General features: G+C 32.9%; 1 protein-coding gene across 1 annotated transcript; it reads left to right on the top strand.

The window, feature by feature from the left end:
* The first annotated feature begins 236 nt into the window (after positions 1 to 236).
* LOC110943816 lies at positions 237 to 18,840 on the top strand. The gene is made up of 9 exons (XM_035990000.1): positions 237 to 317; positions 2,411 to 2,489; positions 16,182 to 16,329; positions 16,710 to 16,875; positions 17,455 to 17,553; positions 17,642 to 17,755; positions 18,066 to 18,296; positions 18,341 to 18,684; positions 18,798 to 18,840. The coding sequence occupies exons 1-9, from the start codon at positions 237 to 239 to the stop codon at positions 18,838 to 18,840; spliced, it is 1,305 nt and encodes a 434-aa protein (XP_035845893.1).
* Positions 18,841 to 19,857: the final 1,017 nt, after the last annotated feature.

Consider the following 19,857-nt stretch of genomic DNA (forward strand, 5'->3'; position numbering starts at 1 on the left):
TTTGAAAGATGCAAGCTTCTAAAAATAGATTTTTAAGTCTCGATTTGTAAATTAGGAAAATTATGGAAACGCGGAGCGTTACTGTTTGTGTTTATGTCTCGCTCATATGTCTTCATATTGGGAAATAATATGAAGACACATGTTAATAAAAAATAAAAATAAAATATAATATAATAAAAACATTTTGTAGGTTAGAGTGACGTTTGTAGGTTAGAGTGAAACCAGAGATTGCTGAGATGGAGATTGATACGTCTGTTCAAGCAGAGTCAGAGAATTTTGATACTGGGGTTGATATTGACAAAGCAATGCAGAAGCAGGTTTGTTTTTGTTTGGTGGATTCTTTTTTGCATCTTTTATAGTTTTGTTTGTAACTAGTAAATTTACCCGCGCGTTGCAGCGACGCCAAAACTTAAAGTAACTCGAATTTATACCGTATAATGAAAACGTATCATGTTTAACCTAACTTGTTTCCAAACTAAATTTACGTCAAAACGTAAACTAACTACAAACGTACAAAACCTAAGCATGAAACGTATTATATTTGGCCTGACTTGTTTGCGAAAGAAACTTACATTGAAACATAAACCAACTTAAATTTATGGCGACACGTACATAAAAATAAACACGTAAGAAAATAATGCTATTTATGTTAAAGAATGGTGCGGCGCCCTGCGGCGGAGTTGAAGCGTAAAGTAACTCGAATTTATACTGTATAATGAAAACGTATTATAACTAAACTGACTCATTTTCGAAAATAATTTATTTCAAAATAACGTAGATCAACTGAAAACAAACATAAAAATAAATACCAAAATGGATTATATTTGACCCGACTTATTTCTAAAAAAAAAGGTTATAGCAAAACGTAAATCAACTTAATTTATATCGATATGTATGCATGTAAATTCATGGCCAGCCCTTAGGGTGGGCGGGGAGGACCACCAGTCAGGGTCCGATAGTTCGAAGGGCACGTTATTTAAAAAAAATCTGATATGTAAATGTAAAAATAAATATATTAATGGGTATGCTCATACAAACACCAACATTGGCCCTCTTACAAAACTATTTTTATGGTTTAGATTAGTTATTAGCCCATTGCCATTAGGTTTAAACTTTTAATGAGCCCAATACCCAATTTCGTTAAGGCCTAAGGACACGTTTTTTCAAACTCGAACAGGGTACATGAATTCTCAGAGCCGGATGTAAATCTCGATTACAAAGTTTTTAAAAAAGTTGAAGGGTTACAAGTACTCGTACTAAAGTTTGAATAATAACAATGAAAGAAAAAAAAGTTAAGTGATAATGATAACAATAATAAAGAAAAGATAAAAAAGAAAAAAAAAAACAAAAGACACCAAAATCAAAAAATTAAAATAAAATAAAACTACTGTACATCTCACTTGAATTTGTAAGTATATAGAATTAATAATAAAGAAAAGACAAAAAAGAAAAAAAAAAAACAAAAGACACCAAAATCAAAAAATTAAAATAAAATAAAACTACTGTACATCTCACTTGAATTTGTAAGTATATAGAATATCATGTTTTAAATGTCTTCAGGTGTTGTCGACTGAGTAGAAGCCACCAAAAGCAAATGGTTATGCTGTAGGGATTTTGATTCGTTATGAGGTGTGTGTTTTCGGTTCATGTTTACCTTTTTATGACAAGAATGAAAAATCTGTAAAGCAAGTCAAGAAACAGGTGTAGTATCTCCTTGATTTTTTAGAATTAAATTGGATATGTTTTTTCTTGTGTTTTTAGTCTCTTTTATAATCAAGGAGCAGTGGATACTTGTCAATAGTCGACAAATTGAGGTCTCCACTAATTATATTATAGTTATAATTATGACATCATATGATAGTTGGTTGAAGAGTACACTTATCTTTTAGTAAAGGTCACATTCCATTGCCTTTTTCCTATTTTAACTTTTTACGACACACTTTGGGTTATTGCAAGATATGATGATTGCAAACCCAAATCATATGTATATGCTGCTGTTATATTTTTTTAAATGAATGGACAACACACTAAGTGTGAGAATGTAAAGACTTAATCTTTAAGCAAAAACCCAAGTGAGCTTTCTGGTTTATTTGATGTTTTAATTATTCAGAGTAAGCCACCAAATGCTGTAATGGAGCAGACAAACGTTTATTTGATATTTTAATTATTCGTGGAATCTAGCTTTTAATTCGATGGTTTGAACTTAATTTGATTGATTTCTAGATGAAGAAATGAAGGTATACCTGGAAAAGATTTTTTTTCTGATGTGGGGTTAGTCCACAACCCTTTGCACAAATGATATAACATACTTGTTTATATACTGAAGATAGATATTTGGTGTGCCGGATAATCTTCGTTTCTTTCTTTTTGCAATAAACAAGTAGTTACAATCGGTTTATTTTGCTTTCAGCCTATATCAAATCATGTGACTTTGGGACTAAAGGAGCATGATGATTTTGGGGATATAGGGTTCGACGGACGGTTTCAAGGTAAGTCAATTTGAGGCTTGACATTGGTGTTTGATATTGTGTCTAATCTGACTATCGCGGCAAAGTTGTCGATATTCTGTTTTGAGTGTTAAGATAAATGTGATTTTGATTTGATTAGTTAAATCCAAAATAATCGGATTCGAAGTGTAGATATTTAATATCAGTATGATTTGAGAGCACTGGTATATATGTTGTTGATACTAATGTGCTTATAATTACAAAAATGTTTTTCAGCTTTTATGTTAACCTTAACAAGTTTTGATTCAGGAGTACATACTGTCACTAAATAGAAACTCTTTGGGAACTTGATAGAATTGTCAGGAAGTATAAAAGAACTGGGAAAGCATTAAAGGAAAGTTGTGCTTACTCCACAAGCAAGGGAAGAAGCTGATGATGTTAATTGGGACGTGGTAAATTTACAAATAATATGGTTCTTCTATTATTTTTATACAACAAAGTGAACTTTAAAAAAATATGATTTGACAATAGACGATTTAATGCAGAACTCATCAACAATTCGTATGTGTTCCTTGTTCATCTAATGATTATCCAACTGATTCGTCTCAAAACCGGTTGGTGACACCCGCAGCATCGTGCGGGCCAACCCACTAGTATATCAAGGAAACATAACTTCTTCTTATTATTTTTTTTTAATATAACTACTTCTTACTAGAAAGCATTAAAAATGGTAATTTTAGTAGCCGATCATACATTGAAATCTTCCGATGAGTATAATAATTATATTTAAAGCAGGATTAAAAACTTATTTATTTGTAAAAGATGCAATTTAACCTCAACATATTTCGAAATCATATGATTATAATAATTTAACAAATCTAACGTTATTATCAGTTTTCTTTGTTATAAATTCTTCCGTAGTAAAAGGTTGTATCATGCCTAACCCCTCCATAGCATCTTATGGAGGGGTTATAAATTCTTCCCACACTGCCCCGAGGGGCACTATACCACTCGAACCCGGTTGCCTCGCGAAAATTATAACTGGGTAAATACATTTGCCTCTCACACACAAATATATATACATACAAATATAACCTTATATCTACATAATCCCCCGCTACACACTCATATTATATAACCCACCTATAACCCCCATATTTCATTTTTTTTCCGCCATTACTACTACACATGGCCTAAGTATAGGAGAGGTTCAATAGAGAAGAAAAAAAAGGTAAAATTTTAAAACATTAAATAGTTTTCTGTGATCTCATTTATTATTGTTTTTGACTAATTAAGTAGTAATAAAGACTATTATCCTCCAAGCTAATTTTTTTTTTTGTCTAAACACATCAAAAGCTATTATACACATTTCATAATTTATTCTACACAGCTCATACACTACAAGAAAAAGGATCAATAGAGGCGACACAATTAGCGGCGACAGCCAGTATGTCACCGCTATTGGCCTTATCCGCACCCGGTGTCCCACGTTAAACCCTAGCCACACGTTTCTTATCATCATCCAACGGCCAGGGATTGTCCAGGTTAATAGCGGCGACACTTGTAACCAATAGTGGCGACATGTTGTCGCCCCTATTGGTCCGACGAATAAAGTTCAAATTAGCGTCATTTCTTCCACTTCCCTCCTTCCACTTTCCCAAAACCTTTCATCTCTCTCAGTGTTCTTCTCCAAATCGGCTTCATCTCTTCATTTTTACCAATTTCTTCTTCAAATCGGTTAGTGTTGTTACTTTTATGTTGAATTTCTTGTTTAATTTGTTATATATGTTGTTAATCGGTTAGTGTATGCTAGATACTATCTCCGTCGGCGCCACCTCGTCTCCATGGCCACCACCTAATCTCCACCGTCACCATCTCTTCTCCTCCTTCAAAATAAGGTTTGTGTATGTTTTTCACCTTGCTGCTTCTCTTTTTGTGCCCACTGTTGCTTAGTTTCATACATCCCAAGGGTGCTTGTTATATTATGGCAAAAATCGATAGTTGACAGAATATAGTACGGTTTCGCATTGGGTTGTGAACAAATTTAAAAAAAATGAATTGAGATTTTCGATACAGACAAATAAAAATTGAAACTGTTGTATCATCAAAACGTTTAGTGAATAAAGACAAATAAGAATTGTTTGTTTGGGCTGAATACTATTCAAAATCAGTTTTATTTTGGCTTATAATACAAGTGTAGTGGGCCAATAACAATTCATTTGGATCAAGTTTATCGCTAGTTCATTTTAGTGAGTTTTAGTCTGAGTTTGTTAAAATTTGTTGAGGCCAATACAAATATTAGATTTTGGTTTGGGCCACATATTGTTGTGCAAGTTAAAGATTTGGGCTTCTAGTGTGTGAAACCGATTTGATAAGTGGGCTAAGATACTTTGACTTTGGGATTTGAAAGTTGGTTTAGAATTAGTGAATTTTTGGGAAGTTGTATTGTTTATTTTTAAGCTGGGATTAAATTGAGAACTCGGTTCATTTGTTGTTATATTATGAGTAATTAGTATTATCTATTTGTAGTTTTTGGATATTTTAGGATGTTATTGTACGGATAAGTTTAATTTCCGATTTTAGTATGTAAAGCATTATGTTTATTTAGTTTGTTTGTTTGTGTTGCGTAAAACTGGAAAATTGGCAGGTTTGTTTATAATTGGAAATACTGCAAATGCAGCAAAATTAAAAACAAAAAATTGACTTTTAGCGGCGACACGTGTCGCCGCTATTAATTCAAACCATTAGCGAAGACACTATTAGCGAAGACATCTGTCGCCCTTTACCGGCCAACCTTTAGCGGCGACCCTTTACCGGCGACACGTCGCCGCTATTACCTTTAGCGGCGCAGATCAGTACTATTAGCGGCGACAATTGTCGCCGCTGTTAATCGACTTTCTTGTAGTGATAATTTATCCTACACACCTTATAATTTATCTCGCACTAAATTTTTTTTTAAAATATATATTTTGAAAATAAGCTACAAATTAATGTAGTTAGCTATTAAAGACAAAGATTACAAATTAATGATCTATGTAATTTATCAGCATACACTTACAGTAAAATTAAATACATATATTAAATAAAGTAAAATAAAGCATTCCTATTTATTAAAACTAGAATTGCGACCCGCCGCATTGCGGCGGGGATTCTTTAGTTATAACTAAGTCGATCTAGAACCCGCACGTTATGTTAAACCTATGAAACGGGAAAAAATAGACGATGTAAAACGTTCACCCACACACGTGCGTTGCATCGTGTTAACTCGCAAAATTTAGAACGAAACGTAAAAACGTTAAACCAAAGACGCACCATGCGATGCGATGTGTTAAGTCAGAAAATTTAGAATGAAGCATAATGCGAAAAATTTGCGAAAAATGAAAACTATAAAGGACCAAAGTTGAAAGTAAAAAAAGTTGTGAAGATAGATTAGAAAAGATAAAAAGTTTGTGGTTAAAAGTAAAAAAACAAATAGTTTTGGGTTAAAAGTAATTTATAAAATACTCTTGGGTGAAAAGTAAAAAAAAATCAATCTTTTTTTGGAAAACCTCCAAAGCCAACGTTACGACAACCATATGCATAACCATTCTTCTTTGAAAACCCCCCAAAGCACACCCCGCGTTGCGGCGGGGCGTAAAACGGTGTCAAATAGTACTAATGTCACACAACCGTCATCGACCATCGACACTGACTCGGCGTAGGGTATGCGTGTTGCGACGAACCTGACAAACATGGGAAAATAGAGGTAAAAACGTTGAACCACACATGCACATTGCGTCGTATTAACTCGAAAAATTTAGAACTATACGTAAAACGAAAATTTGCGAAAGATGAAACGTATAAGTGACAAAAGTTGTGAAGTTAAATTGCAAATAATGAAAAGTTTTGGGTTAAAGTTAAAAAAACAAATTATGTAGGGTTAAAATTGAAAAAGGTAAAAACATTTGGGTTAAAACTAAAAAATCAAGGTTTTTTTTTTGAAAAATACCCAAAGCACACTTTACAACTCATGATGCACAAAAAAATTGCTTCTTTATATATGGAATAATTTATTCTTTTTTATTGTTACAAACATATTTTCTCGTTTGAAGTCTTCACTATACAAGTATAATGTTAACAAACACTTATATAGCATTAACAGTAAGGTTCTCTTCATAAATGAATATGCGATTGTAATTTTTTTTTTTTTTTGAATGGCTAATGTTGCACATCATGGGGATTGAACCCCTGACCTCTAATATCCTAAACTCTATCTAAATTCACCAACACTACTGGGCTATTCCCAAGTGGATATGCGATTCTATTTACTTGCTTTTCTATGGAAGTTGAGTGGTACTTCGACAAGCATTAATAATATATACAAGTACGGACCGATTAAGATGTCAGGGTTAACATGTGCATCATGTTAAGTTCTCCCGTGAAGTGTAAAAAATGACCGTAGTGTAAAACTTTTTTTGAATAGTGTTGGTGTACTGATCATATAAGTATAGTGGTACTAGTGGCACTCGACCCTCGTCGGCTCTAACCCAGTTTTTATAGAGAAACCTATATTATGTTTAAATTTCAAACATATATGTCACTTGTAGGTACATGCGCAAACAAAAATGTACAAAATAAACACATGCAATACACGTAGTCATGTACCATTTTTATACAATTATAATAGTTGCTATATGTGTTAATTTAGTTGAGTGAATTTCAAGAATTGTTTTTTATCTGTATACTCATTTTTAGGCGTTGTCCTTTATGTTCAAAATTGACGAGTTTTGTCCTTTTTGTTTTCATATCATACAAGTTTTGTCCTTTAGGCCTAACTCAGTTAGGTTTTTCAGTTAAATTTGGTCAGGACAATCCTTGAAATTCACTCTTCATTGTATATTAAAACATAATTTAAGAAAATATAATATAATATTTTGCAAGGTTAGGGCAGGCGGGGTGGTGCGTGATACCACCCCATCACTCGTTATTCTATCACTCTACATCGCTGCCGCCCCTTTCTATCACTCGTTGAGTGTATAACGCGTTGCAAATCAAAAAATGGAACGTGTGTCTTGTACATTGTGCATTAGTATTTGTACATTGGAATCCCTATCACTAGTGATACCACCCTCACTACATTTCTATCACTAGTGATAGAATATTGGGTGCTGACATGACATGATTTAATTGGGTGCTCCCATCACTAGAATCTATCACTAGTGAACCACCCCTCATCCCCTTACAATTTTTATATAACGTGTAGAATAGAAATAGATGAAGCAATACAACTATAGTTTTTATCTTTATAAATATTTCTCTTACAACTTCTATATTACCCATAGAATAAAAATAGATGAAGCAATACAACTATAATTTCTGTCTTTATAAATATTTGTATCAAGTTTTAAAACATAAACAAACACAAAAACTCAAAACCTTCGATAAAACTTCAGTGGTGCAACGGATTCGGACCAGTTGGTACTAGGTGCATCTCTACATCATACCGTGGATCTAACGTGGACCGCGACACAAAATAATCACGGCCAATTTTCCGGTGGTGGTGTCGCCTTGAAATGAACAGTGAGAAGTCAAATTTCACGAGTGGTGGCACTGGCAATGCTTTATTGTTGTATAATGTATGACGAGCTGAGTGATATGAGAGGTGATGTTGGATTTGAAGTGGTGGTGGTTGTTTAAAAATGGTGGTGGTGGTGGTGAACCATAAGAGGGAGAGAGCAATAAGGAGTGTTGCCGGAAAACGTGGAACTCCGACTACCATAGCTGGCGGCGGTAGTGGAAGTTTGGAGAAGAGTGCATGGGCGAGAGAGAGTGGGAGCTGTAAGTGAGATTTTGATAACTACTATACCAAGTAAAGAGTTCAAATATATTTGTAGATTAAAATAATGTAATTTTATATAGAGTTGGTTTACATAAAAGTAGTAGATTAAAATATGAAATTTTATATAGAATATAGAAGAAGTTAGTTTACATAAAAGTAATAGATTATCCATTGTTTTAGGTATAAATAATTATTTTGAAATACGATTAGGAATACTAAATTATTATCGTAATTCAATTTTAAATATTATAATACTAGGTTATAGACTCGTATATTACACGGGGTTATATAATATAAACGGTATAATTATATAGTTTGTAAAAAAATTATATAACTAACGTATCTTTATTACCATATGATATTTTATATACCTAACTTGAATTTATCATAAAAACGGACATATGCTAATAAGTAACACTAAAATAACAAATCGTCCATGCATTATAGAGAGTGAACACTAAAAAACATGTAATATATATATATATATGAAATTACGTATAACATTACATATAAATATGTATAAAAATAGCATTATTTTTATTACTGTGTATCTTTTACATATAACTTTTATTAAAAGTAAATAAAAATAAGTTTATTAGTATATCATAAATTATATTTGTTATTCTTATTAATAATTGTTATGTGGACCTGTATAGTGATTAGTTATTATAAGTAAGTTATGATCTAAGTTAACAATTTATGTATGATGAATAAAAATATTTTCATAACTAAAGTAGAATTTGTTATATCACAAATGGTTAAACAAAAAATAAACTATAATAATATTAAAATATGATTAAGTTACGCTTTTTTATTTCATAAAACATTTCTTTAGTTAATATCATGGATAAATTTGGAAGGGAAAAGAATTGATAATATAAAAGTCCAAATTTCTTATTCATTTGTCAAGTAAAGATATGATATGATATTGTATAGTTCAAAAGTTTTGTCCCCAATTTTAGTGATTTTACTTGTGACTTGCTAGTGGTACGAATAAAAGTCAGAGTCGGATCGATTTATTAAGAAATAAATTGAGCTTCAGAAAGTGGACAACTAAATTTTATTGTGAAGTCGGTTGGGTTTTTGAGTGTAATCGAAACTATTATTTATATAATTAGGTAACTAATGCTATTATATTTAAAATTTTGATAAAATAAATTAATAAATATGTTGTTATATATTAAATTAATATAGATATATAAAAATAGTTATTGCTTAAATAAATAAACTACTTTAATAAATAATAAACAAATCTAATTTGAGCATTAGATATATAGTAAAAACGCACTAGCTAGACTATACGAATAGAGTGGTTAATTTGCTCTCATTAAACGTTATAGCCTAGCCCATGGCATTATAGCCTAGTGGTATCTTAAAGGTGGGATAAGGCTTATGACCATTAGGTCATGGGTTCGATTTCCATAAAGGGGTTTTTCTCAGATTTATTTATTGGGTTTCCTCCTGAATTGGTGTATAGACATTATATTGCCTAGTGGAGATGGATATGATCGGGTGGTTCTGCTGGTGGCACGATGATACTCCGGTGGTCCGTCAGTGATCCAAATTTACCGTTCGAAAACGCCCAAGCCACCACCCCGGGTGGGCATGGGTTTGGGCGTAGCCCCTTTTTCGTGGGTTTCAAGCCGGGCGTGGGGCGGTCTGGCCAAGCTGACATGGCGGGTTGTGAATGGCCAAACCAGGCTAGCCGTTGGGCTATTTAAAAAAAAAAAAAAAAAAAAATTCTTCCTTTATAAATACTTTACAATATTTATCATTTTTCTCACACAAAATCAAACACATAAAACACAATCTCGCCATGAGTTCTTCAAGTTATACTGAATCGTCATCATCATCTGACGATGGGGCGGAAATATTTCTACAAACGATCGCGACGGTGGTGAAAGTTATCGTTGAAAACGAAGAGGAGGAGGAAGAGAGTCAACAACCTAAACGCAGAAGAAGGTACATCGCTCGTGAACGGGTTACCGCTAACGATTTGTTGGTAAGCGATTACTTCTCAGCTGAACCTAAGTATGATGAAAAAATGTTTAGGCGTCGTTTTCGTATGAGTAGAAACTTATTTTTAAGGATATCTAGAGATCTTGAGGAGAAGTATGTTTATTTTCAACAAAAACCCGATGTAACCGGCCAATTAGGATTTACTACGTGGCAAAAGGTCACGGCCGCACTTAGGCAGTTAGCGTACGGCAATAGTTCGGACATTATGGATGACTATTTAAAAATGTCTGCACGTGTAGCTAGAGAAAGTCTTCACAACTTTTGTTCGTGTATTCTAGAACTCTATAGGAAAAGATATTTGAGAAAGCCCTCGTTCAGTGACATGCAACAATTATTGGAACATCACGCAGATTATCATGGGCTACCCGGGATGCTAGGTAGTTTAGATTGTATGAAATGGGCTTGGGAACTTTGTCCTACCCAATGGCAAGGCGCTCACACGAGTGGATTTCACGGGAGTCCAGCCATCATGCTTGAAGCGGTTGCGTCCCAAGATCTTTGGTTATGGCATGCGTTCTTCGGTATGCCAGGTTCACATAATGATATCACCATCATAAACCACTCGCCCCTTTTCAATGATCGAATAAATGGTATAGGACCTAAAGGAACTTTCTTTGTAAACGGGGTTGAGTACTTGTATGGGTACTACCTAGTTGATGGGATTTACCCAGAGTGGGGAGTTTTTGTAAAATCATTCACAAAACACGGTACGACAGATCCAAAGAGATTAAAGTTTAACAGGGTAAAGATGGCTGCACGTAAAGACGTCGAGCGAGCATTCGGTGTTTTGAAGAAAAGGTGGCGAATATTACAAATGCCTTGTCGACTATTGGACAAGAATCAGATTGGAAACGTGATGTACACATGTATCATTCTTCACAACATGATTTTGGAGGACGAAGGTAGAGCGGTCGTTACCCACTATGATGACGATGATTCCCAACCAGGTAACGTAACAGACCAAGATAAAGCGGTTAATGAATTTTGGATCAAGTCAAGGGATATACATCACAACCTTCGATCTGATTTGGTGGAACATGTTTCAACGATTCTTGGATTCGAAACCGACGAAGAATGATTGTTTTTTATTTTAATAATTATTATGTTTGTTTATATATTTAAAAAAAAATATGTTTTTTTTTATGTTTTTAATTAATTTAAATATATATTAAAAAAATGATGATGTGGCTAGGCCACGCCGGCCCAACCCACGCCCAACCCAAGCCCCACCATACCCCATTAAAACTTGGGTTTGGGTTAACATCCACGTGTCAGCAATTACCCCAACCCACGCCCAACCCAAGCTCCACCATACCCCGCAGTCTTAATTTGCTCTCATTAAACGTTATAGCCTAGCCCATGGCATTATAGCCTAGTGGTATCTTGAGGGTGGGATAAGGCTTATGACCATTAGGTCATGGGTTCGATTCCCATAAAGGGGGTTTTTCCCAGATTTATTTATTGGGTTTCCTCCTGAATTGGTGTATAGACATTATATTGCCTAGTGGAGATGGATATGATCGGGTGGTTCTGCTGGTGGCACGATGATACTCCGGTGGTCCGTTAGTGATCCAAATTTACCGTTCGAAAAAAAAATTTGCTCTCATTAAACGTTATATTTCATTTTGCTACGAGTATTCGTTGGCAAACCTAGGTTTCTTGGATTTGGGTTAAAAATTACAATTCCTTTTCTCTATGCATTATGGGAGACGTCATACATCAAATACCTCAGCTTTCTCTAGATTAATAATCGTTTTAAATTTGTTTTTAGAGTAGTCTAAGTGAGTGTCTTTTGAGTTGTAATTTCCACTCTTAAAAAAATTATAGCAACAAATAGTACATTGACTAATAGTTACGTGCATGTTATAAGCGAAACTAGATAAAACTTGGGATTGACTAATAGTTACGTGCATGTTATAAGCGAAACTAGATAAAACTTGGGATACTTGAAAAAAGGGTTATGTGGGTTAATTGGAGCGTGTATCAATTAATTAGGGTATATGAAGTAGGGTGCGGCAAAGTGTGGTAAACTTAGTTTACCAATTGGCAACACCACTGCCAACATAAGTTTACCACTCAAAGTTTGCCAATTCGGTGATGGGTTGCCGATGCGGGGAGAGGGAGGGTAGGAGAGAGAGGGGGTGTGTGGGGTGGGGTACATGACATCTCAACCGATCACACCTTTTTTTTAATAGTTTACCAATTCATGAAATGTCTAACTATTGCCAACACTTTTGAGCATAGTTTATCACTTTGACATGGCACACTCTCATTGGTTGATTTTGAAATTTATCACTTTTAAGTGTCTAAGCACTCCCTACACCCTTGAATAAAAGAAGAAGGAAAAACACACGTTACATTAATGTGGGTTATGATTAAGGGCATGTTTGGCTAAGCTTATTATAGTTAAAAATGACTTTTGGAAAAAGACTTTTGGAAAAGGAGTTTTTAAAAAAAGTGTTTGGATTAGCTTATTGATGTAAAATGACTAAAATGAGCATTTTTTTTTAGATATAAGGGGGTAAAGAAGGGGTATATTGGTAATTTGTAGTTTGAAAAGTTAAAAGCTGACCAAAAAATCACAATATTGTGACTTCTTGAAACCTCCTTTTTCTTCTTTGCAAAAAGTCATTTCTAAAAGGACTTTTAGCTTAGCCAAATACAAAAACAACTTATTGACTTTTTGATAAGTCAATAAGTTGTTTTGAAAAGATTAGCCAAACATGCCCTAAATCTAATTAAATAAAAGAAGAAGGAAAACACACGTTACATTAATGTGGGGGTGCAATTGATTAATGATGTGTGTGCGGACCATTCTTCCCGTGAGTCTTCCCTCTACTTTAAGTAATCTATTCTGTCAAACCTTTGACTTCTTTTATTTATTTATTTATTTTTTTCCAATCTTGATTTTAAAATAATAATAATAATAATAATAATAATAATAATAATAATAATAATAATTATATATGACGACGGGCCAACCGGTTGCCCAATTTAACCCTTCTTGGGCTCCTCTCATGTAGGCCCAACTGGTAAGGCCCAAATTGCAATACTTGTCTCTTAAGGGATTTTCCCATACTAAATGAGCGGGAAAAAGGATATTCAGAAATAACAGGGGGCATTAATGACTGATAAGAAAGGGATCACCGGTGGATACAGTACTTCCGAGCTGGCCTCATTAAATGAGGACAGCGATCTCGCCGTTGGGGCTCAGACACGTGTCTGAGTCCCCCAAAGATGGTCAGAAACCGTTAGATCTCTTTGGTACCTCTCCATTGAGAAGATAAGCCAACTCGGCTATATAAGAAAGGTAAAGGGATCTACTTCTTCAATCCAAGATATCTCACTTAATGCTTTACATGATCATTTATTCCGACCATAATTCTTTCACATTAAATACCCACATTTATAACTGATCCACACCATAGAGGATATTCCGGCGACTGCTCTCGTCGGAGTAGACTTCTTCTTTCCCGGCAAGTTTACTTACTCTCACGCCGGAGCTTGGTCACAGATCCCCCCCCCCCCCCCGGGTCCCCCGCGACGAGGCTAACGGTTTCCTTTTTTGTAGAGAACAGAAGTTGGGATATCATAACGTCAGCGAAGACCCTTTGAACGTCATCCAGGGATTTAGGGATTCGACATTATATATTATGATTTAGTAATTAGTAATAATTCATATTAAGTGAAATTTTCGCAAGTCAAAACAAGAAAAAACACAGCTTTTGCATTGTTGAATGATAGAAATATTATCTGTTTATTACGCACACATTGGTTAAAAATATCATGACTTTACTTTTAAAATATAACATAGATGAATCAGTTCAATTCATTAGTGTTTCCTTGATTCCAAAGATGTTAAACCAAATTTAAAACTATATATCTAATAATTTACATCTATACTCTATCTGCCACCTTTCCTTTGGTACACTAGCAACAACAACATACGCGACTTACCTAGCCGCTATGGCTACACGATACCTAAAACAGAAGCATGTCTAACCGGTCACATGTCTCTTATTCGTAAATGCGACAGGCGCCAATGATTATTTATGAATAAATAAGTAAATAGCAATATCTATAGGAGTTGGTAAAGAGTCTCCAGGAACTCTGGGTTATTCAAGTTTATATGGAGACATGTAAGTAGAACTTTAGAGACCACCTTAACTTTGTTTGGTCTTTTGTCGGTCAAAAGGTGCACCTCTTTTCCGGTATGTATGCACCATTAACCACCCACAAGTGAGTGGAAAGCCATGTGCCTAAATATATTGACCACATAGAGATCAATAGTCAATGAAAGATTAGGTAAGAATTTATGTATAAGTGACGAAATAATTGGGTTATACAGGTTAGTTCTACTATTCTAGTCCATCCATTTCTATTTAAGGTGGTGTATTTACATTTTTTTATAGTTATTACAAGCTATGGTGGTGTATTTACATTATTTTATAGTTATTATATATAATAATATTTTGGGTAGCTTCTTGGCTATAGTAGCCAAAGAACACCCCTTATTCAAGGTAATTACACAATTGTCATTCAACAATTTAAATCTTCCAATTGGGTCATGAGGCTTTCTATTAGTGGACCATTAGATGTAAAACCTGTATAAAAACACGAGTAGTTTTTAAAAATTTTACATACCACATTTTATTAAACAACAAATCACTATACATAGTACGATTAGTACGTATGACAACGAATCACTAAACAGTGTATTATTAAATGCCGATGATGGTTTTTGTTGTAGTAGAGCGGCAATGGTTAATTGATTCCTAATTTTAATGGTTCGATGTGCCCACGGACCTGCTGTACCCAGCACATGTTCTTATACTCGTTCTAATAATATACCAGATATTGTTAACTATACTCTCAGTTCATCAATTGGATAACAGAATTGCGATTGTATAACCCTTGTAAATTCAACTTTTTTAAGCAATATACTAGTTTTGATCGTCAATTCGAGAACTTTAATGGCTTTTGCAGACACTGCTGGTAGCTTCAATTTGAAGGTGTTATTTTGCCGAAATACAATCAATTACGTTTTATAAATCATTTTTCTGTTTTTATTTGTTGTTTTTTTTTATAAGTTTAACTATCAATGTCGTATAATTTAACAGTAATTTGTTCGTTTTATTCATTGTTTTTCTTAAAACTACATTTATTATCAATTGTTGCGTTTTACCGAACTTTTTGTGTTTTAGGGGTTTAACCACATTATATGATCTTTAAATCGTAATTGTTCTATTATAAAGCACATAAATTTCCATTTAACACTTTAAACATGATAAGAAAGTTTTATGAATTGCGTTTTATTTGTTTGTTTTTAATATATCTTTTTTTAATAAAGAACTATTGCGTTTTATATAATATTTCCTTATAATCAATTAGTTTTTTAATGGAAGTTTTTATTTATGTATTTTTATTGCGTTATATTGTTTAAATAAAAACTTTGTGGGTTATATAAAGAAGTATTGCGTTTTATAATTATTTATTAAATGTTTCAAATTTCAATTCTAAATGGGAAGAACGTGTATGCTTAAAGAGTGGAAGAAAGTATTATAAACCTAATGTTAGTGGATCCATTAGACCTTCTGTTGGAATGTTTTTCTAAATCTTTTGATGAGGCTTTTGCGTTTTATCATATATATGCACTTGTTGTTGGTTTTTCTGTAAGAAAAAATACCTCTTGGAAATATGGTGGTTTAGTAAAAATAAGATATAACGTGTGTTCAAAAGAATGATTTCATGTTAGCAAAGCAATAGACTCTAGTTCAGTTGGTGAAAATAGTAAAAAGATTGTTAGACGTATAGAGGTTCAAAAAGAGTTGGATGCAATACTCATGTGAAATTAATTTTAGAGGACATTAATATGTTTAAAATCTACTTTTTTGAAGAAAAACATAATCATATCTTTGTTGATGAAGAAGATGTTCATTTCTTGCCTGCGGCCAGAAGTATTGATTATGTTAAAGAAAGTTTTATATCTAGGTTGTCTGCAATCAGTGTTGGGCCTGTTAAAGCATTCAATATTATGAAAACAATGTATGGTGTTTTGGTGAAGTTGGTGCTAGTAAAGTTGATTGTAAAAACTATAGAAGGGATTTGAATCTTTACATATGTGAGTATGATGCATAAATGGTAGTTAGACGTCTTATTAGGAAGAAAGAATGTTCTTCTGGATATACATGTGATTATGTTGTTGGTGAAGATAGTAGATTGAAAGGACTTTTTTAGGCTGATGAGCAATCAAAAAGAAATTATATAGTATTTGGTGATATAGTAGGTTTTAATGCTACTTACAAATCAAACAAGTAAGTTTTTTTTACCTTGATTGCGTTATATATTCTTTTGTTCTAAAGTTTGTAATGCATTACCTCCTATGTTTTATGTAAATATGATTTGGTTTTTGTACCATTTACTAGGATTGATGATTATTTTAGGAATATTACATTTTCTAGTGCATTACTTGGTTCTGAGACTGTAGATTATTATCGATGGCTTTTAAGTTCTTTTGTTAATGTTTTTGGAATTGAGCCTAAAGTTGTTGTTACTGATCAAGATGCTGCAATGAAGAGAGCAATTAAAGATGTTCTTTAAGAACTAGGCATAGGCTATGTATGTGGCATATATGGGAGAAATTGAAGACAAAGGTATTACATTGCATTTAATGAATAATGCATTTTTTAATTAATTTCATATTATTGCATTTTACTATAAGCATAATTTAAATACATGTTATGATCTAATAAACTGCAATTTTTATAAAGTTTATATTATTGCATTTTATTAATCACACAATACAATCCACAACCATTGTTTATATCATTGAGTTTTATTATAACTATTTTTACATAATGTGTTTTATGTTTTTGTTTTTTATTAGATAAATTTATTGCTTTCTATACAGGTCGTACCTGTTTTGTCATCAAAATTAAGTTTAATACAAGAATGACTCGTGTTGTTTGGAATGATAGTATGATTCCAAAAGATTTTGAAACTGAGTGGCATTCAATAATGTTTACTTTTGGATTAGAAAATCATGAATGATTAAAGGATATGTATGATCTTCGATTTGATTGGATACCCTCTTATTATCGTGGAGAGAAATTGGATGGTCTTATACGTACTACATCTAGATGTTAAAGCGATAATTACTTTTTTGGACAGTTTTGTAGTCCAAGGTGTACCCTTGTTGAGTTTTTCACTCATTTTGAAACTACAATGGAGTTTCGAAGGCACGCGCATAGGAGAAATGATCATGATAAGGTATATCCAGTCTAAGTTGTGGAGTCACTTTGTATTAGAGAAACAAGCTTCGGAAATATATACCAAAACAATTTATGAAGATATTCAGATGGAAACTGATGTTGTCATTACAAAGTGTATGTCAAAGACTCATCATACTCTTGGTGATGTTGAATTTTTTGAAATAAGGGATTTTAAACAGCCATGCACATCTTCATTCAAGGTATTTTTTTAAACAATATTGTGTTTTATGTAGTTCATCTTTTAACTAAGTTGTGTTTCGAGTAAACTATTTTTTATTAAACTTTTTGATTTTGTCGTTATGTTTATTGCGTTTTATCATTATTGATTTGATACGTTATTTTCAGGTTCTACTAATGTAAAATTATTTTAAAATTGCGTTTTGATGTTTTTTTTTTAAATTTAAAGTAATTGATCTTTTACTTAAATTTGTTTTAGCATATTTGTAACTATTCATTGCGTTTTATATTACATCTCAGTGATCTTATGTAGTATTTTACTTTTTATTACAGGTTCAATATAGCAAACAAGAAGATGGTATAACTATATGTTGTACATGCAAACGGTTTGAACAATTTGGAAAATTGTGCCGCCAAATCCTTTATGTTCTAAGGTATGTTGATATAACTGAGTTTCCTAGAAGATCTGTTCTCAGAAGATGGATGAGAGATGTTGTTTCAAATAGCTCAATTGATTGTAATATTCGGTTTGATGAGATTAGTAGGAGTAGTGAAATTGATAAAGTTTTTAGATAAATCATTATAGCAAATGAATATGTTGTTAATAGGTTGGTTGGGGATTTAATGAGTTGTGTCGCTACAGAGATCATATCAAAAGTTATATGGATAAAGCTGATGAGATTATGGTCGTTGCGCCACCGCCTAGTCGCAAAGATAGGTTCGCTGATATGGGTGGAAATTTTGAAAAGTCTAATTCTACGATTCGTGTTCCGATCAAAATAAGGACAAAAGGATATGGTGTACAAAAGAGGTTAAAGACTAATCGTGAGATTGCAATTCAGAAATTTTCAAAGATCCAGAAGTCATGCCATGTATGCAGTGGAAAAAGACATAACAATCGTACATGTAAAGAGAAGGTTTCTTCTACTGTGATTGGGTCAAATAAAACAATGTAAGTTTACATATTTTTGTTCTGTTTTTTTTTTTGTTTTTTAAAATTTGTTTTGTATTCAAAATTTGAAATTACTAATAATGAAAGTCTTTTTTTATGTTATTACGTTTTAGGATGCATTATTATCAGCTACTTTTTGTATATTGCGTTTTATGATACCCTACATCATTATCAGCTATTTTTTTTTGTAGTATTGCATTTTAAGTAACAATAAATATTTACATTATTAATCATAGGCATACTAACATCAATTTATGAAAACAATGAAAAGTTATTGCATTTTATACATAGAACATATTAAACGCGAACAACAAGTACATATCTTTATTATTTTTAGTTTTTTCTTCAATGTATATTGTATTATTGCGTTTTATGTAAATATACCATTTATATGAAATGCTTTTTAAGGTAAACATTAAAGCAAACTATATAAAGGCAAAAGCACTATTTAAACATCATAATAATATATAGATGATAAAAGTTATTATCAAAGATGATGAACAAAACAACCATCACCCTTTCACCATCCTTACAATTTTAAAATTACTTCTATCATCTTCATTCTAGTACCACCATTAGCATTCAACATGAAAACAAAAACATCAAAGAAAAACTACAACCACAAAGAGATAAATTAATGTCGCAACCCCCGACCCCTAACCCGGGAGCGGGTGCCGCGAGATCCAAATCAGTGGTATCGGTGTTTACTAATTTAGCAGCGGAATACATCAGGACCGTAGTTAGGAAATATTTTTATCAGAGTAAAACACCAAACTTTTTATTACAAATCTTTGGGATAAAACCCAAGTTCATTTGACAGTACATTTGTAGGGATAAACCCTATTTATCGAAAACAAAAACTCCTTTTTATTTAGGTAACCTTTATAGCCACTTTTTCAAGCCTTCAGTGCTCTCCAGCTGGCTTCTATTGGCTTTCAAATTGTGTTACCTGAAACGCGTTTTAAAAACATTTTATCAGCAAGAAATACTGGTAAGTACATTCCATTTTGTAAAGCATCAGTTGTTTACACATTACAGTATTAAGAGCGATTACAATGTTTATATCTACACAATTACTCGGTCAGTACGTGCCACTCGACGTATCTGTGACTATGGTCATATCACACATTGGATACCCGTGCCCAATTGTGAAGATCAAGTACTGTATACAAA

The sequence above is a fragment of the Helianthus annuus genome, chromosome 5 (genome assembly GCF_002127325.2).
Source record: "Helianthus annuus cultivar XRQ/B chromosome 5, HanXRQr2.0-SUNRISE, whole genome shotgun sequence".
NCBI classification, from domain to species: Eukaryota; Viridiplantae; Streptophyta; class Magnoliopsida; order Asterales; family Asteraceae; genus Helianthus; species Helianthus annuus.

Bases quoted from the DNA above. Each gene is read 5' to 3' on its own strand.
- LOC110943816 (XM_035990000.1), top strand. From the start codon at position 237: ATGGAGATTGATACGTCTGTTCAAGCAGAGTCAGAGAATTTTGATACT. The intron at 16,330-16,709 runs GTATGGTGTTTT...ACCATTTACTAG, and splicing joins TTCAATATTATGAAAACAAT to GATTGATGATTATTTTAGGA. The intron at 17,756-18,065 runs GTATTTTTTTAA...TTTTTATTACAG, and splicing joins CATGCACATCTTCATTCAAG to GTTCAATATAGCAAACAAGA.